At 43.0% G+C, this 19,536-nt stretch overlaps 1 protein-coding gene across 1 annotated transcript in view; it reads right to left on the bottom strand.

Annotated features, from left to right (window-relative positions):
* Positions 1 to 14,137, bottom strand: part of IFT88 (intraflagellar transport 88) — a 203,627-nt gene extending 189,490 nt beyond the window's left edge. Inside the window, exons 1-2 of the mRNA XM_054718696.1 lie at positions 14,034 to 14,137; positions 9,834 to 9,929 (exon numbers count right to left, since the gene is read on the bottom strand). Coding sequence (XP_054574671.1) covers positions 9,834 to 9,923 — 90 coding nt within the window. The 5' untranslated portion in view covers positions 9,924 to 9,929; positions 14,034 to 14,137. The remainder of the gene's footprint in view (positions 1 to 9,833; positions 9,930 to 14,033) is intronic.
* Between the last annotated feature and the right edge of the window lie 5,399 nt (positions 14,138 to 19,536).

Below are 19,536 nucleotides of genomic sequence, written 5' to 3' on the forward strand. Positions count from 1 at the left end.
GCTTCACAGATAAGAAAAAGCTAAAGGAGTTCATCACCACCAAACCAGCATTATATGAAATGCTGAAAGGTATTCTTTAAAAAGAGGAAAAAGAAGAAGAAAGATAAAAATTATGAACAACAAATACATATCTATCAACAAGTGAATCTAAAAGTCAAGTGAATTAAAAATCTGAGGAACAGAATAAACTGGTGAACTTAATAGAATCAGAGGCCTAGAATGGGAGTGGATTGATAATTCTCAGGGGGAAAGGGGTGTCTGTGTGGGGAGTATGGGAAGAGACTGGACAAAAATCATACACCTATGGATAAGGAGAGTGGGGGGGGAGGTAAAAGCAGAGGGGGGGTAGGAACTGGGTGGTGGGGAGATATGTGGGGAAAAAGGAGAAACAATTGTAATCTGAACAATAAAGATTCATAAAAAAAAAAAAAGAAATAACTCTGGTAAACATAAACGCAACCAATACAGGAGCACCAAAATACATAAAAAAAACTTCTGGAGGATATCAAGGGAGAGATTGACAGCAATACAGTCATAGTAGGGAAATTTAATACCCCACTATCACCATTGGACAAATCCTCTAAACAAAAAAATCAGCAAAGAAATATCAATCCTAAATAACACACTAGATCAGATGGAATTAATTGACATCTTCAGAACATTTCACCCTAAAGCCACAGAATATACATTCTTCTCAAGTGCACATGGGTCATTTTCAAAGATAGACCATACATTGAGATGCAGGCAAAGTCTCTTCAAATTCATGAAGATAGAAATCATATCAAGCATCTTCTCAGATCACAATGGCATAAAACTAGAAATCAACTACAATAAAAACAATAAAAAATATCAAACATCAGGAGGCTAAATAGCATGCTATTAAACAATGACTGGGTTACCAGAGAGATCGAAGAAGAAATAAAAAGCATCATGGCAACAAACGACAATGAAAACACAACAATCCAAAATCTATGGAACACAGTGAAGGCAGTTTGAGAGGGAAGTTCATAGCTCTACAGGCGTACCTCAAAAAACAAGAAACAATGGTACCAAAACTGGTGAGGCTCAGTGGATAGAGTGTCGGTCTGAGGACTGAAAGGTCCCAGGTTCGATTCTGGTCAAGGGCATGTACATTGGTTGTGGGCACATCCCCGGTAGGGGGTGTGCAGGAGGCAGCTGGTCAATGTTTCTCTCTCATCGATGTTTCTAGCTCTCTATCCCTCCCCCTTCCTCTCTGTAAAAAATCAATAAGATATATTTTTTTAAAAAAGAAACAATGGTAATAAATTATCTAACCCTACAACTCAAAGATTTTAGAAAGAAAGCAACAAGAAAAGCCCAGCGTAAGTAGAAGGAAGGAAATAATAAGATCAGAGTGGAGATAAACGACATAGAGACAAAAAAGAAACACCAAGCAAACAAACAAACAAAAACAAAATACAAAAGATCAATGAAACCAAGAGCTGGTTCTTTGAAAGGATAAACAAGATTGATGAACTTCTAGCCAGGCTCACCAAAAATCAAAGAAAGAGGACCCAAATAAACAAAATCAGAAATGAAAGAGGTGAAGTAACAACCGATCCCACAGAAATACAAATGATTATCAAAAAATACTATGAACAACTCTATTCCAACAAAATGGACAACTTAGATGAAATGAACATATTCTTACAAAAATACAAGCTCCCAAAACTCAACCAAGAAGAATGAAAAAACCTGAATAGGCTGATAACTACCAAAGAAATTGAAAGAGCGATCAAAAATCTTCCAGCAAACAAAAGCTCTGGTCCGGACAGCTTTACAGGGGAGTTCTACAAATAATTCAAAGAAGAACTAAAACCTATCCTCCTCAGACTATTCCAAAAAATTCAAAAGGAAGGCACACTTCCAAGCTCTTTCTATGAAGCCAGCATTACCCTAATCCCAAAACCAGATAAAGACACCACACAAAAAGAAAACTACAGGCCAATATCCTTGATGAACATGGATGCTAAAATCCTCAACAAAATTCTAGCAAATGAGATTCAGCAATACATTAGGAAGATCATACACCATGACCAAGTAGGATTTATTCTGGGGATGCAAGGATGGTACAATATCTGAAAATCAATAAATGTGATACATCACATAAACAAATTGAGAGACAAAAATCACATAGTCATATCAATTGATGCAGAAAAAGCATGTGACAAAATACAACACCCTTTCTTGATAAAAACTCTCAGCAAAGTGGGAATAGAGGGATCATACCTCAACATAATAAAGGCCATATATGACAAACCTACAGCCAACATCATACTCAATGGGCAAAAACTTTCCAATAAGAACAGGACCAAGACAAGGATGCCCACTTTCACCACTCCTGCTCGACATAGCACTAGAAGTATTAGCCATAGCGATCAGACAAGAAGAAGAAATAAAGGCATCCAAATTGGAAAATAAGAAGTAAAACTGTCCTTATTCACAGATGACATGATACTATACATAGAAAACGCCAAAGACTCCATCAAAAAACTAGACCTAATAAATGAATTTGGCAATATAGCAGGATAGAAAATTAACACCCAGAAATCTATAGCCTTTTTATACACCAATAATGAACTCACAGAAAGAGAAATGAAAAAAAAAAAACAATCCCATTTACCACTGCACCAAAAAAATTAAGATACCTAGGAATAAACTTAACTAAGGACGTAAAAGACCTGTACTCGGAAAACTACAGGACATTGAAAAAAGAGATAGAGGAAGACATAAACAAATGAAAGAACATACCATGTTCATGGATTGGTAGAATCAACATCATTAAAATGTTCATACTACCTAAAGCAATCTACAGATTCGGTGCAATACCTTTTAAAATACCAATGTCATATTTCAAAGACCTAGAACAAACTCTCCAAAAATTCATCTGGAATAAAAAGACCCCAAATAGCCACAGCAATCCTGAGAAAGAAGAGCAAAGTTGGAGGCATCACAATACCAGATAATCAAGCTGTATTACCAAGCCACGGTTCTCAAAACTGCCTGGTACTGGCACAAGAACAGACATACAGACCAATGGAAAAGAACAGAGAACCCAGAAACTGACCCAAGCCATTATAGTCAATTAATATTTGACAAAGGAGGCAAGAGCATACAATGGAGTCAAAACAGACTCTTTAATAAATGGTGCTGGGAAATTTGGTCAGATACATGCAAAAAAATGAAACTAGATCACCAACTTACACCACGCATACCAAAAAAAACTTAAAATGGCTAAAGGACTTGAATTTAAGATGGGAAACCATAAAAATCCTACAAGACTCCATAGGCAGCAAAATTGCAGACATATGTCATAGCAATATTTTTATAGACACAGATCCTAGGGCAAGAGAGACTAAGGAGAAAATAAACAAATGGGACTACATAAAAAAAAAAAAAAAAACTTCTGCACAGCAAAAGAAACCATCAACAAAACAACAAGAAAGCTCACTGCATGGGAGAACATATTTGCCAATGTTATCTCCGATAAGGGTTTCATCTCCAACATTTACAGGGAACTCAGACAACTTAACAAAAGGAAGATAAACAATCCAATCAAAAAATAGGCTAAGAAATTTAAAAAGGACATGAAAGGATTTAATCCCTTCCACTGTGTAGAGGGCCCCCTGGGAAGGCACCTGAGCATTCTATATTGGCCCCTCTTGCCCTTTTGGCCAAGAGGGACCCTCTTCTCACAATTCAATTGCTCACAGCTGTTGCCTGAGCTTTCTGTTCATGTCGAGGTTGAAGTCTCGTGATGACTGGTGCCATGGATCTGCCTCTCGCCCAGTGGGGCAAGCTGGGCCCTCCCTGGAGAAGAAACCCGGGTTCCCCAAGATATGTGATCAGTGCTGGGGCCCCGTCAGCAGGCGAGGGGATCCCAAGGCAGGTGCTGGGCATGGAGGCCACGGGGACATAGGCTACCAAGGAGACAGAACTGAACCTCACATCACCCTGCTTGGCCCCGGAGGATGGCTGTTTAGCCAGAGATGGGTAAGATTCCTCAGGGAAGGAACAACCTAAGACAGGCACAGTCGCATAGGGGCCATCAGGAGAGAACTTGGGGGTCAACAGAGGTGGGGCACAGACCCTCACCCCCCAACTTTGCAGGGGCCTGAACCCTCACCCCTTCTGAGGGAGGTCTCCTGCCCCCATGGCTGCTTCACTTCCCATGCCCAGCTCAAATTGGGACCCAGGTAGAGACTTGACCGACAGCAGCTGCCCTCTCACTGCAACAAGACTTGTTTGAGTTGTCTTGTGCCCATGGTGTGGGGAAGTGGGTTTTGGATATCTAAATCCAGCCTAGCACCAGAAATGCTCAGAGCCTACTCAGATACATGCAAGGATCATACATAAACAATGTATGATAGCAATACAGTCATAGTAGGAGAATTTAATACCCCACTAATAGATACATGCAAGGATCCTAAAGGGCTCAAGAATGCAAATAATCCTTTCCACTAATATTTACAGGGTAAAATAAGGTTGTTGTTAGAGTATTAAATTTGACATTAAAATAGTAGTCAAGTTTTCAGACTAACTTAAATTGGCTAATTGAAATAAGCGAATATTCTAGAAAAATTAATTGTACTAGACAAAAAGCTGTTCCTAAAGTTTTAACTAAAAATTTTATTGGTAGTTCATCTCATGGTAAAATTACATAACATGCAATGAACCTAAAGCAGTCATATTTTAGTGCAAAAAATTAAAATTTAAAAGTTATTAAGACTGCATTATAAAATTTCCAAAAGCCTCCTAATATTTAAATCAAAAAAGGGGGATAGTAGAAGAATATCATGTAAGGAAAAATATCCTGTAAGTAGATTACATCTAGAAAATTTTTACTTTAGAAAATTAACTTTCATTTGTAATGCTAACAGCAAGACACCCATGAAAAACACACATGGTGTCAAAACAAGCCAAATGAAAATCGTTTGGGCAAAAAAGGAAAAATGATCTCAAGTCAAATTTATAGAAAAGATTCCTTTATTAACTTTTGGTCGAGAATATGTTTGTATATTTTCAGAAAACAACTCCGAGACCATGTGGATTGCTGCAACAGAGAGGAATTGACAGGACTGCTCCAGCCATGAAGACAGAGGAGAAATAGTCCAGAGATGGGAGACGCTGACAAAGCCTTGCCATACTAGCAGTCAGCAGCTGTGTGTCGCTGCAGGCTGCCCAGAACCAAACCAGAGAGGGTCGGACCTGCATTACCACCATTTGTCCACCATCCAGAACTGAAATATCATTGCTGACAAGTACACATAAGGAACTGTTTGACATTGAAATTGGGACTCAAAAGAACTGCTGGCCCAGAAAGAAACTCACTACAGATGGATTCATTTGTCTGTCAGCATAACCATTATTGCTTGTCTCATTTTCTATTCTTGTAAGTGTATTTTTGTATCACATGATCTCACTCATCTATGGGAAATAATGAACAACATAAACTGATGAACAAAAACAGACCCGGAGACAGGGAAGCATCGATCAGACTGTCAGGCCTCACTCAAGCTACAAAATTTCAATTATAGAAGGTAAACAAATTCAAACAGAAATGGCGTCAGAATGGAGCTTGAGAGAGCAGGCCAGGGTTGCCACTGGCAACAGGGGAAGCAAAGCTTTCCGCACACCCTGGCCGGGTCCACCCACTTAAGGCAACAAAGTTTCAATTATAACCCCAACAGAAATGGCTTCCGCTGCGGAGGGAGCCCCAGGCTTGGCTCCGCTCCAGGCTACAAAGTTTCAATTGTAGAAGGAAAATAAATTCCAGATACCAGGGTCTCTGCTTGGGTTGCCAGGGGGTGTGGCCAGCCTGCAAACCACCACAGGCCCCTTGCTCAGGCCGCTCCACGCCCCAAGGGAATCCCCACCCTGATCAGGGACACCCTTCAGGGACACCCTTCAGCTGGCCCCCACCCCTGTACCAGGCCTCTATCCTATCTAATAAAAGAGTAATATGCAGATTGATCATCACTGCAACACACAATATAGCTGCCCCATGTGGTCAAAGAGCCTGCCCCCATGTAGACACAAGATGGCCAGCAGGAAAGGGCAGTTGGGAGGCCCCGGCCTGCAAGGGAGGGCAGTTGAGAAGGACCAGGCCTGCAAGGAAGGGCAGTTGGAGGTGATCAACCCTGCAGGAGAGGGCAGTTAGGGGTGACGAGGCCAGCAGAGGAGGGAAGTTGGGGGCAAACAGGCTGGCAGCGGAGTGTTTAGGGGGTGATCAGGCTGGCAGGCAGAAGCAGTTAGGGGCAATCAGGAAGGCAGGCAGGCAAGCAGTTGGGAGCCAGCAGTCCTGGATTGTGAGAGGGATCCCAGATTGGAGAGGGTACAGTCTGGGCTGAGGGATAACCCACCTCCGTGCATGAATTTCATGCACCGGGCTTCTAGTATCCTAATAAAACAGAAACACCAATCAGAAAGGATATACACACCCCTATGTTCATAGCAGCACAATTTACAATAGCTAAGATTTGAAAACAGCCTAAATGCCTGTCAGCAGATGAATGGATTACAAAACTATGTGTACATCTATACAATGGAATACTACACTGCGATAAAAAAGAAGGAATTCTTACCATTTGCATCAGCATGGATAGAACTGGAGAACATTATGCAAAGTGAAATAAGCCAGTCAGTGAAAGAAAAATACCACATGATCTCACTCATTTATGGATAATAAAGAACATTATAATCTGATGAACAAAAAGATAGATACAGAGGCAGAGGAACATCGAACAGACTGTCAAATTACCAGTGGGAAGGCTGGGGAGGGGTGGGAGGGGCGGTAAGAGATCAACTGAAGGACTTGTATGCATGCATATAAGCATAACCAATGGACGCAAGACGCTGGGTGGGGTGGGGTGGGATGAGGGCATGTGCTGACGGGTAGGGGAGGCCGGGGGAAAGTCAATGAGAGGAAAAAAAGAAACCTATGTACTACTATTTGTAATACTTTAAACACTAAAATAAAGTTAAAAAAAAATGGAGAGACAAGCACTGAAAGTTAATGCTTATGTCTGGGTGGAGACAGGTTCTATGATTTTAACTTTTCCTTTTTTTTTTTAATTTCAATAAAGCTTTATTGTTCAGATTATTACAATTGTTCCTCTTTTTCCCCCCATAGCTCCCCTCCACCCAGTTCCCACCCCACCCTTTGCCCTTACACCCCCCCACCACCACTGTCCTCATCCATAGGTGAACGATTTTTGTCCAGTCTCTTCCCGCACCCCCACACCCCTTTCCCCCCCGAGAATTGTCAGGCCACTCCCTTTCTATGCCCCTGATTCTATTATATTCACTAGTTTATTCTGTTCATCAGATTTTTTATTCACTTGATTTTGAGATTCACTTGTTGATAGATATGTATTTGTTGTTTATAATTTTTATCTTTACCTTTTTCTTCTTCTTCCTCTTCTTAAAGAATACCTTTCAGCATTTCATATAATACTGGTTTGGCGGTGATGAACTCCTTTAGCCTTTTCTTATCTGTGAAGCTCTTTATCTGACCTTCAATTCTGAATGATAGCTTTTCTGGGTAGAGTAATCTTGGTTGTAGGTTCTTGCTATTCATCACTTTGAATATTTCTTGCCACTCCCAGCTGGCCTGCATAGTTTCTGTTGAGAAATCAGCTGACAATCGTATGGGTGCTCCCTTGTAGGTAACTAACTGTTTTTCTCTTGCTGCTTTTAAGATTCTCTCCTTGTCTTTTGCCCTTGGCATTTTAACTATGATGTGTCTTGGTGTGGTCCTCTTTGGATTCCTTTTGTTTGGGGTTCTCTGCGCTTCCTGGACTTGTAAGTCTATTTCTTTCACCAGGTAGGGGAAGTTTTCTGTCATTATTTCTTCAAATAGGTTTTCAGTATCTTGCTCTCTCTCTTCTTCTGGCACCCCCATAATTCAGATGTTGGTACGCTTGAAGTTGTCCCAGAGGCTCCTTACACTACCTTCATATTTTTGGATTCTTTTTTCTTTTTGTTTTTCTGGTTGGGTGTTTTTTGCTTATTTGTATTTCAAATCTTTGACTTGATTCTTGCGACCCTTTAGTCTGCTGTTGGATCTCTGTATATTGTTTTTTATTTCAGTAAGTGTATGCTTAATTTCTAGTTGGCCCTTTTTCATATCCTCGAGGTTCTCACTAAATTTATTGGCCTTTCCTAGAAAATTCTTTAAAAACCTTATAACCGTGGTTTTGAACTCTATATCCAGTCATTTGCTTTCCTCCATTTTTTTCATTTGTGACCTGTTTCTTTGTCTCCACATTTTGGCTGCTTCCCTGGGTTGATAGAGTGGCTTTGTGTGCTAGGTGTCCTATAGAGCCCAGTGGCTCAGCCTCCCTAATTACCTGAGGTGGACACTCTTGGTGCACACCTTTGTGGGCTATGTGCACAGTCTTGTTATAGTTAAGCCTTGATTGTTGTTGGTATCACTGGGAGGAATTGACCTCTAGGCCAATTGGCTGTGCGGATCAGTTGTGTCTATGATGGGAGAAGTGCTGTGCTGGAGACACCCTTATGCGGCAAGACTTGCTTCAGTGGGGCCTTGGTGCTCACTGAGTCTGCCCCCTAAGTGTATCCCTTATGGATCTGAGGAGTTGTAATCTGGATGGTCCTGCTCTGATCCCTGGGTACACTTACTCTTGGATCTCCAAGGAGGTGCTAATTTAGCCTCTGCCTGAGGCCACCCAGCAGGAGCTATGGAGAGATCGGCAGATTCCTCTTCTTTGTTTGGGTTTTGGAGGTGCCCCGATGAGGCCCAGCTGTGAAGCAATGCAAGCTGCTGCGGGGCCTTGGGCCTTCTTTTGGGTGTTCTGGGTGTCACTGACTCAGCTGCAGTTTGTTAGGTAAGTTTAGTTTTCCAAGTACCAGGCCATTCATATGCAAAATCCTCTGCACATCAATTGGGTGGGGCAGAGTCTCAGGGTGGAGCAAACAGCAATGGCTTCCCATCAGCCCTACCCTAAGAGGCACCCGGGTCTCAGTGTCCCTCAGTAATTGCTGCAAACACCTCTGAGAGAAAGCCGCCCTCAAGTTCCGCCTGCTGCCAGACAGTCCAGTTTCTCCCCGTATGAGTCTGGGTCCCCAGAGTCTCGCCCGGAACTGGAGTTCAGAGCAGTCGGGAGCCTGTGTCTCCCTCCCGATTGAGAAAGCCAGCCGCGTACTCAGTTGCCAGTCCTCTCCGCGCGCGCCTCCGTACCTCTGCCTTCCGCAGCTCCTCTGAGTCTCAGTGTGCTTTTCTCCTTCCTTCTAGTTGTAGAATTTCCACTCAGCCAGCTTTCCTGTGGTTCTGGATGATGTCCGTTTTGTCTTTTAGTTGTAGTTTTGAAGTTGTTGTGCGAGGCAGCAGTTCAGGTGTTTACCTATGCTGCCATCTTGGTTTCTAGCTTAACTTTTCTTTATACCTATTTCTATTTCCTAATTTTTCTAGAAAATATTTACATAATTTAATTAAAAGAATTAAAGTAACTCTACATGACATTTCAAATTTAGAGAATTTAAAAAAAACTGATTTTAGCTACTTCAAGTGATCTAAGTATTTTTAACTTCACACATTCAGATAGTTAGTGCTGAAGAATACAGTATGTGTCGATCACCCTAGTTTGTTTCCATAACATTTCTCATGGTTTCCCCCTCTGCCACTATTATTATTACTGATGGAAGTTAGCAGAGTCTTCAGTACAAGCACTCTTCTAAGCTTTTAATCAAATTACTTAATTTAAAGCAAAATAATACAGAACCTCAAATCCAAACTTTTCATGAAGTAGCTGCTTAACAAACACCAATGTTAAAAAAACAGATTTTTTTACCTCGGTATCATAGGTTGGATTGTAGTCATTGTAACCAGAATAAAGATCGTCTTCATCTGTCTCTGGCGCCAGGTGTACATTCTGCATCATCTCTACCTAGGAAAAATCAGCAGTGTAAATATCCTCTTGAGATAACAAATAATTCTTAATTGAAATAAAGTATAACTATTTAAAAACCTTTCTGGTCAAATTTACTTCTACACATTTTTCCAGCCTTAAAACTTTTTTCATGTCAAATTTTCAAAACTACTAGTAGGATTTACCATCGCACCAAAAAAATTAAGATACCTAGGAATAAACTTAACTAAGGAGGTAAAAGACCTATATGCGGAAAACTACAGGAGATTGAAAAAAGAGATAGAGGAAGACATAAACAGATGGAAAAATATACCATGTTCATGGATTGGTAGAATCAACATCATTAAAATGTCCATACTACCCAAAGCAATCTATATATTCAAGGCACTCCCCATTAAAATACCAACAGCATATTTCACAGACCTAGAAAGAACTCTCAAAAAATTCATCTGGAATAAAAAAAGACCCCGAATAGCCACAGCAATCCTGAGAAAGAAGAACAAAGTAGGTGGGATCTCAATACCAGATTTCAAGCTGTATTACAAGGCCACTATTCTCAAAACAGCCTGGTACTGGCACAAGAACAGACATATAGACCAATGGAATAGAATAGAGAATCCAGATATAGACCCAAACCACTATGCTCAATTAACATTTGACAAAGGAGACATGAACATACAATGGAGTCAAGACAGTCTCTTCAATAAATGGTGTTGGGAAAATTGGACAGATACATGCAAAAAAATGGAACTACATCACCAACTTACACCATACACAAAAATAAACTCAAAATGGATACAGGACTTAAACATAAGATGGGAAACCATAAAAATACTAGAGGAATCCACAGGCAGAGAAATCTCAGACATATGCTGAATCAATTTCTTCACCGATACTGCTCCTAGGGCAATGGAAACTAAAGAGAAAATAAAACAAATGGGACTACATCAAAATAAAAAGCTTTTGCATAGCAAAAGAAACCATCAACAAAACAACAAGAAAGCCCACTCTATGGGAGAACATATTCGCAAATGTTATCACTGATAAAGGTTTAATCTCCAACATATACAGGGAACTTATACAACTTAATAAAAGGAAGATAAATGATCCAATAAAAAAATGGGCAACGAACCTAAATAGAATCTTTTTGAAAGAAGACAGAAGGAAGGCCGAGAGACATATGAAAACATGCTCAAAGTCACTAATTATTAGAGAGATGCAAATCAAAACTACAATGCGGTACCATCTCAGACCTGTCAGAATGGCAATCATCAACAAATCAACAAATGACAAGTGCTGGCAAGGATGCGGATAAAAAGGAACCCTCGTGCACTGTTGGTGGGAATGCAGACTGGTGCAGCCACTGTGGAGAACAGTATGGAGTTTCCTCAAAAAACTGAAAATGGAACTCCCATTTGACCCAGTAATCCCACTTCTAGGAATAAATCCCAAGAAACTAGAAACACCAATCAGAAAGAATATATGCACCCCTATGTTCATAGCAGGACAATTCACCATAGCTAAGATTTGGAAACAGCCTAAATGCCCATCAGCAGATGAATGGATTAGAAAACTATGGTCCATCTACACAATGGAATACTATGCTGCTATAAAAAAGAAGGAACTCTTACCATTTGCAACAGCATGGAAGGACCTGGAGAGCATTATGTTAAGTGAAATAAGCCAGGCAATGAAAGAAAAATACCACATGATCTCACTCATTTATGGAAAATAAAGAACATTATAACCTGATGAACATAAAGATAGATACAGAGGCAGTAAAGCACCGAACAGACTGTTAAATTACAGCGGGAAGGCTGTGGAGTGTTGGGGGGAAGGGGGGGAAGAGATCAACCAAAGGACTTGTATGCATGCATATAAGCACAACCAATGGACACAAGACACTGGGAGTGTGTGATCAGGGCATGCGACAGGGGGTAGGAGAGGCTGGGGGAAGGTCAATGGGGAAAAAAAGGAGATATATGTACTACTATATGTAATACTTTAAACAATAAAAAAAATTACATTAAAAAAAAACTACTAGTAGGTGTCAAAACGTTCATTCATTGCCCTTATTTCACATTCATTCCAAACCTATTCCATCAAAGGACAGTGACAAGCACTGCAGAGGGATATATAATCGTCTTGATTTTCAAGGAGCTTAGTATCAAGGGCAGAAAAAGCGGTATGTAATAGTCAATGACAGTGCCAGGCTGAAACCACTGCACACCTACCAGAATAGCTAAATTAAAATGGTCAATAAAGACATGGAACAACTGGAATACTCATTGTTGGTGGGAGTATAAACCGTACAATTTTGGGGAAAAGCCTGGCAGTTTCATAAAATTAACAGTTATCTCTTTTGACCCAGCAATTTCATTCCAAAGTTTTTACCCAGGAAAAATGAAAACATGTCTACAAAGAGATTTGTATAATAATGTTTACTGACAGTAGCCCCAAATTAGAACTAGATCAGGTACCTATCAATACAATGGAGAAGCAAAATGTGGTATATTTATGCAGTGAAAAACTAGCCAGCATTAAAAAAATAATTCATTGAGCCCTAGCCAGTTTGGCTCAGTGGTGAGAGTGTCAGCTCTATGACTGAAGGGTCCCGGGTTCAATTCTGGTCAAGGACATGTGCCTCAGTTGCGGGCTCCATCCCCAGCCCAGGTCAGGGCATGTGGGGGAGGCAACCAATCCATGTGTCTGTCTCCCATCAGTGTTTCTATCACAGTGTCTCTTCCCCTCCCTTCCACTCTCTCTAAAAATCAATGGAGCCCTTGGCCAGTTTGGCTGAGTTTATAGAGCGCCGGCCTGCAGACTGAAGGGTCCCAGGTTTGATTCCGGTCAAGGGCATGTACCTTGGTTGTGGGCACATCCCCAGTAGGGGGTGTGCAGGAGGCAGCTGACCGATGTTTCTAACTCTCTATCCCTCTCCCTTCCTCTCTGTAAAAAAATCAATAAAATATATTTTTTAAAAAATCAATTAAAATATATTTAAAAATCAATGGAGAAAATGTCCTCGGGTGAGGATTAACAACAACATAATAATAATTCATTGGGATTACATATACAGCAATACGGACGTTGTACGACTTCAGATCGAATACAGATTGCTACTCGCCCTTACCAGAGTTTCTGGTTCAGTAAGTCCTGGGTGGGAGTCATCAGCACCCCTTTAGCCCCTGAGAATGCACATTTCTAACCAGTTCTCAGTGCTCCTGACACTACTGGTCTGAGGCCCACACTTTGAGGACTGTGTGCTGAACCAGAACCGCCTGGTTGTGAGGCCTGTTTAAGTTAATTTGGCTTATACGTGCGGCAAAAAACAGCAGCTTTCAGAACCACCGCTCCACCCTTTCTGCGGGGGTGCAGCCAGGTTGAAGACAGTGTGTATCTAGTGAACACACAGACTTGAACGATGTGTAAAGCAAAGCCGGAAACAGTAAAAGTATCCACACACGGCACACAGGGAGGGGTGGCAGAACACAGGGAACAACTCTGGCTTGCTGGATTCGCCAAGCTATTTCCAAAACAGTTCGTGCACATCACAAGCCTTGCATGTTGAAATGACCTGGGTGGGGGATCCCCCCTCAAAGTAAAACCAAATGCCAGCAAAACCTTTGTGTGAAATGTGAAGGGTATTTGCTTTTATGATATTCTGCTGACTGTGCGGGACCACCTCCTTCCCACACGCCCACCGCCGGTCCTGTTCAAGCTCGCGGCAGGACCTGGACGCCGTGGAGAACGGGATGTGAGGCCTAGGCCGGTTGGGGAGGCAGCACTTCGGTCTTGGGCGGTCGTCGCCTCCGGGGAGTGAGGACACACTGCGGCGTGCTGCAACCTCACCAAGTCCTCCTTTCCTGGGACCGCTTTTCCCACTCTTTACACGACACGGACAGCAAAGGGGTGTGCTCTCGGTGCCAGCGTTCCCCATCCGGGCGAGACTGGGACCTGGGACAGGCGGCCACACACCTGACGGCCACGGGCGCCCCGGAGGGAGGTGCCGCTCGGCGGGCGGAGGCCACCGGAGGCCCCACAGGCCGGCCCCCGGGTCCCCGAGGAGGCGGAGGGCCCGCGCCGGCCCCCGAGGCGCCCCCGCCCCAGCCCTCCTCCTACCTCGTGATGAGGGGAGCAGAGCGACCGCGAGTGGAGTCCGAGCGAGCGGAGTTTGGAGAATCTCAGCCCCTGCGCAGGCTGAGCGCGGAGCCCGGCCGTTGCCAAGCGCGTATCCAAGGAAGCCGCTCCCACAGTCCTCCGCGCCAGGCCGGGGCGGGGAGGAGCCGGGCGCCAGGCGGTTCCGGAAAGGAGAAAGGGGCGGAGCCTGAGCGGCTGAGGTCAAAGAGACGGAGGCGGGGTCACGGGTGGAGGGGCCCGGCGGAGGGGGCCTGGAGGGCGGCCTCCGGGAGGAGGGAAGGAAGCTGACATCTTGTAAATCCTTCTGAAATCAGCCGGATCAGAATGGGGAAGAATGACGCTAAGTAACTAGGAACTGCCAGCCACTGCTCTTGACATGTGAGCCTTTGAATGCCGTTTTCCGGGTGGTCACCATTTGGTCACCCTGTAGAATTGCTCTCCAGAGACACAGGTCTGGGAGGGCTCAGCTTCGCTTTCCTTTCCTTTCGTTGGCAGTACCTGCCCCACAGCCACCCGTGCACACCTTCACCAGCGCCCTTCACGCACTCTGGTCTGGTGAGCGCCTTCACAGGCAGGCCTAAACTGTCCCGGCACCCAGAACCAACTTCAGAGTAAAGCTTAAGAAATGCAAAATGGATGAGAGTAAATTCATAATTGCTTAATAAAATTAAAATGGAGGGAGGGCAGGGGAGTCTAAAGACATAGTAATTTATGAGTTTTAAACATTAGGTACATGTTGGAATACAGGTCTCCATGAGTGTCTCTTGCTTTTGTTCTGGACTATTGTGGTGGTTAATTTAATGTCAGCTGGACTAGTTAATAGTACCTAGTTTTCTTTCAAACACCTGTCTAGCTGATGCTGTAAAGATATTTCGTTAGGTGTGATGGATTAGCAGTTTAAAAAGTAGACTTTGAGTAAAGCAGATTACCTCCATACTGTGGGTGGGCCTCATCCAATCAGTTGAAGGATTTCAGAGAAAAGACTGATGTCCCAAAAGGAAAAAGGAATGCTGCTTCCAGATTTGAATGGCACCATCAGTTCTTTCCTGGCTCTCCAGTCTGCCCTGGCAATTTTGGACTTGGCAGCCCCCACAATTGCATGAGCCAACTCCTTAAAATAAAAAATAAAATTCTCTCTCTCTCTCTTTCTCTCTCTCTCTCTCTCTCTCTCTCTCTCTCTCTCTTTCTCTCTCTCTCTCTCTCTTTCTCTCTCTCTCTTTCTCTCTCTCTCTCTCTCTCTCTCTCTCTAATACAACTATTTTTCAAGACTGTTTGCATAGGGACAAGCTTTGGAAGATTGAGGTAGTTGTTTCCTTCCAATGAAGAAGGCAGGTTTGTGGCTGTGCAGTATATTAAAGACCATCTCCCTCTGGGGCAAAGGCTGGGCATTTAGGCTTATTATTCATTATAAAAGATTGAGGTTTTCTAAGTTTGTGGCTCCTCAGTTGTGACACAAACCCATTGCATGTGTAGTAGCCCCATGGGACTTGGGAGGCAGGGGGAACTGAAGAGAATAGAATATTCAGGCTCCTGGCGGTGACCCAGTACTTTCTACCATCGTTCATGAAACTGTTAGCTTGGAAATAGGATAAAATCATACACAGCTCTTGATAGTATCTATTTACAGTGCCTAGCTCAATACAGATGTTCACTAGATATTTTTAATTAATGAATGAACACTATAGAGTCCTTCTCATCACTGCACTTCAATATACAGAAACAATTTTTGTTAATCTCTTTCGGTCTCTAGACTATAAATTTCTAACTCCCTCAAAAATATTTTTTTTTATTGGAAACAAATTCAAGTTTCTTTAAGCTTGGTTGCTCTTTAAGTGTGATGCAGTTCCTTGCTCAAAAAGTGGTTAATCTCTCCATTTTATTTCATTTGTATTATTTTTTATCCTTATCTGAGGATATGTTTTATTTATTTGAAAGAGAGAGACATAGAGAGAGAGAAACATCGATTGGTTGCCTCCCGTATGCGCCCCAACCAGGGATCAAATCCACAACCTCTTGGTGTACGGATGGCACTCCAATCAACTGAGTCACCCGGCCAAGGCTCTGTCATTTTACATATTGTAAGACAGGTGCTGTTTATGGAGCACACCCGAAACCGCCAGACAAGATGGTAGGGCCACGTAGCTGGTATTACCAAGACATACCATATGCTCCACAGGGAACAGAGACTTCACCTTTCTCATTCTAGACTCTTTCCCCAGTGCCTAGAAAACTTCCTGAAACTAGGGGGCTTTCAATGATTATCTATTGAACAAAATGTCAGGGCCTGTAATTCATCATGTGTAGAGGCGGTGGTGAATGGAAGCAAGGAAGAAGCACGAAACCCAGTTTGGCATCAGCTGGAGCCGTTTATTAACATGGAGAACCCAGAGGAGAAGCAGGTTTGGGAGAGAAAATACATTTAGTTTTTAACATAGTGGGTTTCAGACACCCATAAAATAGGCAAATAGAGGTGTTGAGTAAGGTGATTTGCATAGAAGGATGTAAAGCTGAGAAGTGATTCCATCTGCAGAGAGACATTTGGTATTCACTGGTCCTTAAAATCAATGGCCTCGAAGCCTGGGGGTGAGTGAGCTTGCTGCGGGAGAGCAGGATGTAGAGGCCCGAGGAAAGGGAGCCCAGAACCGAGCCGTAGGAACCAGGGGCTTTAGGAAGGGTGAGACCAGACTGCTGACTGGAGTGACGTGCTCCGGGTGGTGCCTAAGGAACACAGGGTTGTGAGAGGGTGTGGGTGTAGACCTGACAGCCTCTGGAGGTTTGGGCACATGGTTCTAACAGAATTCTGTAATAGCCTGAAGGACGGGCTTAGTGGTTCTGGCAAGAGATGCAATATTCCCTCAATTCATGGTCAGCTACTGACAACAGCTATAGGTTATCTGCAGGGGCTGGTGGCCAGGGGCTAGTGAGCACTCACCTTGTGGACATTCATTCAGTGGTGGAGGATGGGCATGCTCAGTCTGCTTTTCTATATTGGGGCTTAGGATTTAGAATTCTTGAAGGTCTCAGTTGTTTGTCGTTTATCAGTAGTTTAATCTAGCCTGCCACCTCTCTCTGTTCCCCTAGCACAGGGGTGAGGAGCCTTCTTTCTGCCAAGGGCCATTTGGATATTTATACCAGGTGTGCCAGTTACTAATGCGGATTTTGTCATCAAAGAAAACACGATAATTTCAAGAGAAACATCAAAAGTGCTTTATTCAAAGTAATGTCCATTGCTAGCTACACATTTCCCCCATCTTTCAGGTAAGTTGTGGATACCGTCCCAATAGAACTTTCCTTATTTTGAGGCAAACCATTCAGAGACCCAATTTTCCACTTCTTTGTACATTTTGAAGTGCTGCTCAGAAAGTGCGTGTGCCATCAATCAGAACAAGTGGTAATCTGAAGGAGCAAGGTCTGGTGAATACAGCGGGTGGGTTAATACTTCCCAGGCAAGATCTTTTAACGTGTCTTTAACTGGTTTTAAAGTGTGTGATGGTGCATTATCATGAAGCAAAATTACTTTGCCGTGTCTTTGGAACATTCTGGTCCTTTCACGATCAAAGCATGGCACAGATTGATTATTTGTTATCGGTAGTGATCAGGATTAACAGTTTCATCTGGTTTTAGAAGCTCATAATACACCACACCTTCCTGATCCCACCAAACGCAGAGCCTTGTCTTCTTTCCAAAGTGATTTGGCCTTGCAGTTAATGTTGATGGTTGACCTGGATCAACCCATGATTCTGTGCATTTGGGATTCTCAAAATAAATCCACTTTTTATCACCAGTCAGAATTCAATGCAAAAAAGACTTTCTTTCGTGCCGTTGAAGCAACATTTTACTGATGACTTTTCGGTTTTCCACTTGTCTTTTGTTCAGTTGATGTGGCACCCATTTTCCTTCCTTTAAAATCTTTCCCATTGCTTGTAAGCGATCGGAAATTGTTTTCTGAGCAATGTTTAATCTTTCTGCAAGTTGTTTTTGAGTTTGACATGCATCTTCATCCAATAATGCTTGTAATTGTTGGTCTTCAAACTTTTTTGGTTGACCTGGACGTTCTTTGACCTGGACGTTCACATCGATTTCATCACTTTTAAAGCTTTTAAACCAGTGTTCACAAGTATCTTGAGATGGAGCATGTTCACCATGAAGCTTCCTGAAGTATTCAGCAGCACTTTTCTTCAAAATAAAGTAATGAATTAAAACTTCCCGCAAATGCTCTTTATTTGGCACGAAATTTGACATTTTAAAGCGTATAAATATCTATGATGTTAACACCTTCACAAAATTTGACATATGAAGTTTTGAAGCTTGCTGTCAATACAACAAAATAGCATACACATCAAATTGCATATGTATCAACATATGTGTAACTCCATCTATTGAAAAAAATCCGCATTATTAACTGGTACACCTGGTATCACTAGAGGCCCACTGCATGAAATTCATACACTGTGTGTGTGTGTGGGGGGGAGGTGTCCCTCAGCTCGGCCTGTGCTCTCTCACAGTCCGGGACCCCTCAGGGGATGCCCTCCTGCCCATGGGGAGTGGGCCTAAGCTGGCAGTCAGACAGCCCTCTTGCAATCCGGACCCCTTGCTCCTTACCACCCACCTGCTCACTGCTCCTTACCATTTGGCTTACTGCTCCTTAGCACTGCTGCGGAGGCGGGAGAGGCTCCCACCACTGCTGCTACGCTCGCCAGCCGTGAGCCTGGCTTCTGGCTGAGTGGCGCTCCCCCTGTGGGAGCGCACTGACCACCAGGGGGCATCTCCTGCATTGAGCATGTGCCCCCTGGTGGTCAATGCACATCATAGCGACCGGTTGTTCTAGTTGTTCCACCTTAACGGTCGCTTACGCTTTTTTATATAGATTTTCAGGCCATACAAATTTATCAACTTAAAAATTAGCCTACTATATTTGGTCAAGCATTTTATTAACTCACCCCTAATGCCTTGGCAGGGCCAGATCAAATGATTTTGCGGGCCGGGGCCAGGCGTTCCCCACCCCTGTCCTAGCACCTGGAGGGTCTGGGCAACCATGTTCTCTTTCGTGTCTGGTTACCATAACACCCTAACTTTCCCCACTGCTTTCTCTCTCTACTTCTCCATCTTCCACCCGGCATCTTTCATATTGTTCCCATTCCATCTGTTCTTTATGCTGTATCCAAAGTAATTATCCTGAAGTGGAAATCTGACCACATTATTCTCTGCTCAGAACCTTGTGGTGCTCTCTCTCTCCACTCTGCCCTGAACTCTGGACAAACTAAACTCTGTAATGTAGCTCATAGGGCCCTTCACAGTCTCAGTGCTTAGCATTCTTTGTTGCTGCCAAGAAAAACAAATTATTGCCAACTTAAGCAGGAAAGGATTATATATATATATATTGAAAGATAGCAGGTAACTGAGAATTGTCAGAAAGTCTAGGGAACAAGGCTTGGGAAAAATAATAGAGGTTAGGGAAGTAAGGCACAGCCAAAGTTGTACCACA

This window comes from Eptesicus fuscus, chromosome 7, assembly GCF_027574615.1.
Source record: "Eptesicus fuscus isolate TK198812 chromosome 7, DD_ASM_mEF_20220401, whole genome shotgun sequence".
Lineage (NCBI taxonomy): Eukaryota > Metazoa > Chordata > Mammalia > Chiroptera > Vespertilionidae > Eptesicus > Eptesicus fuscus.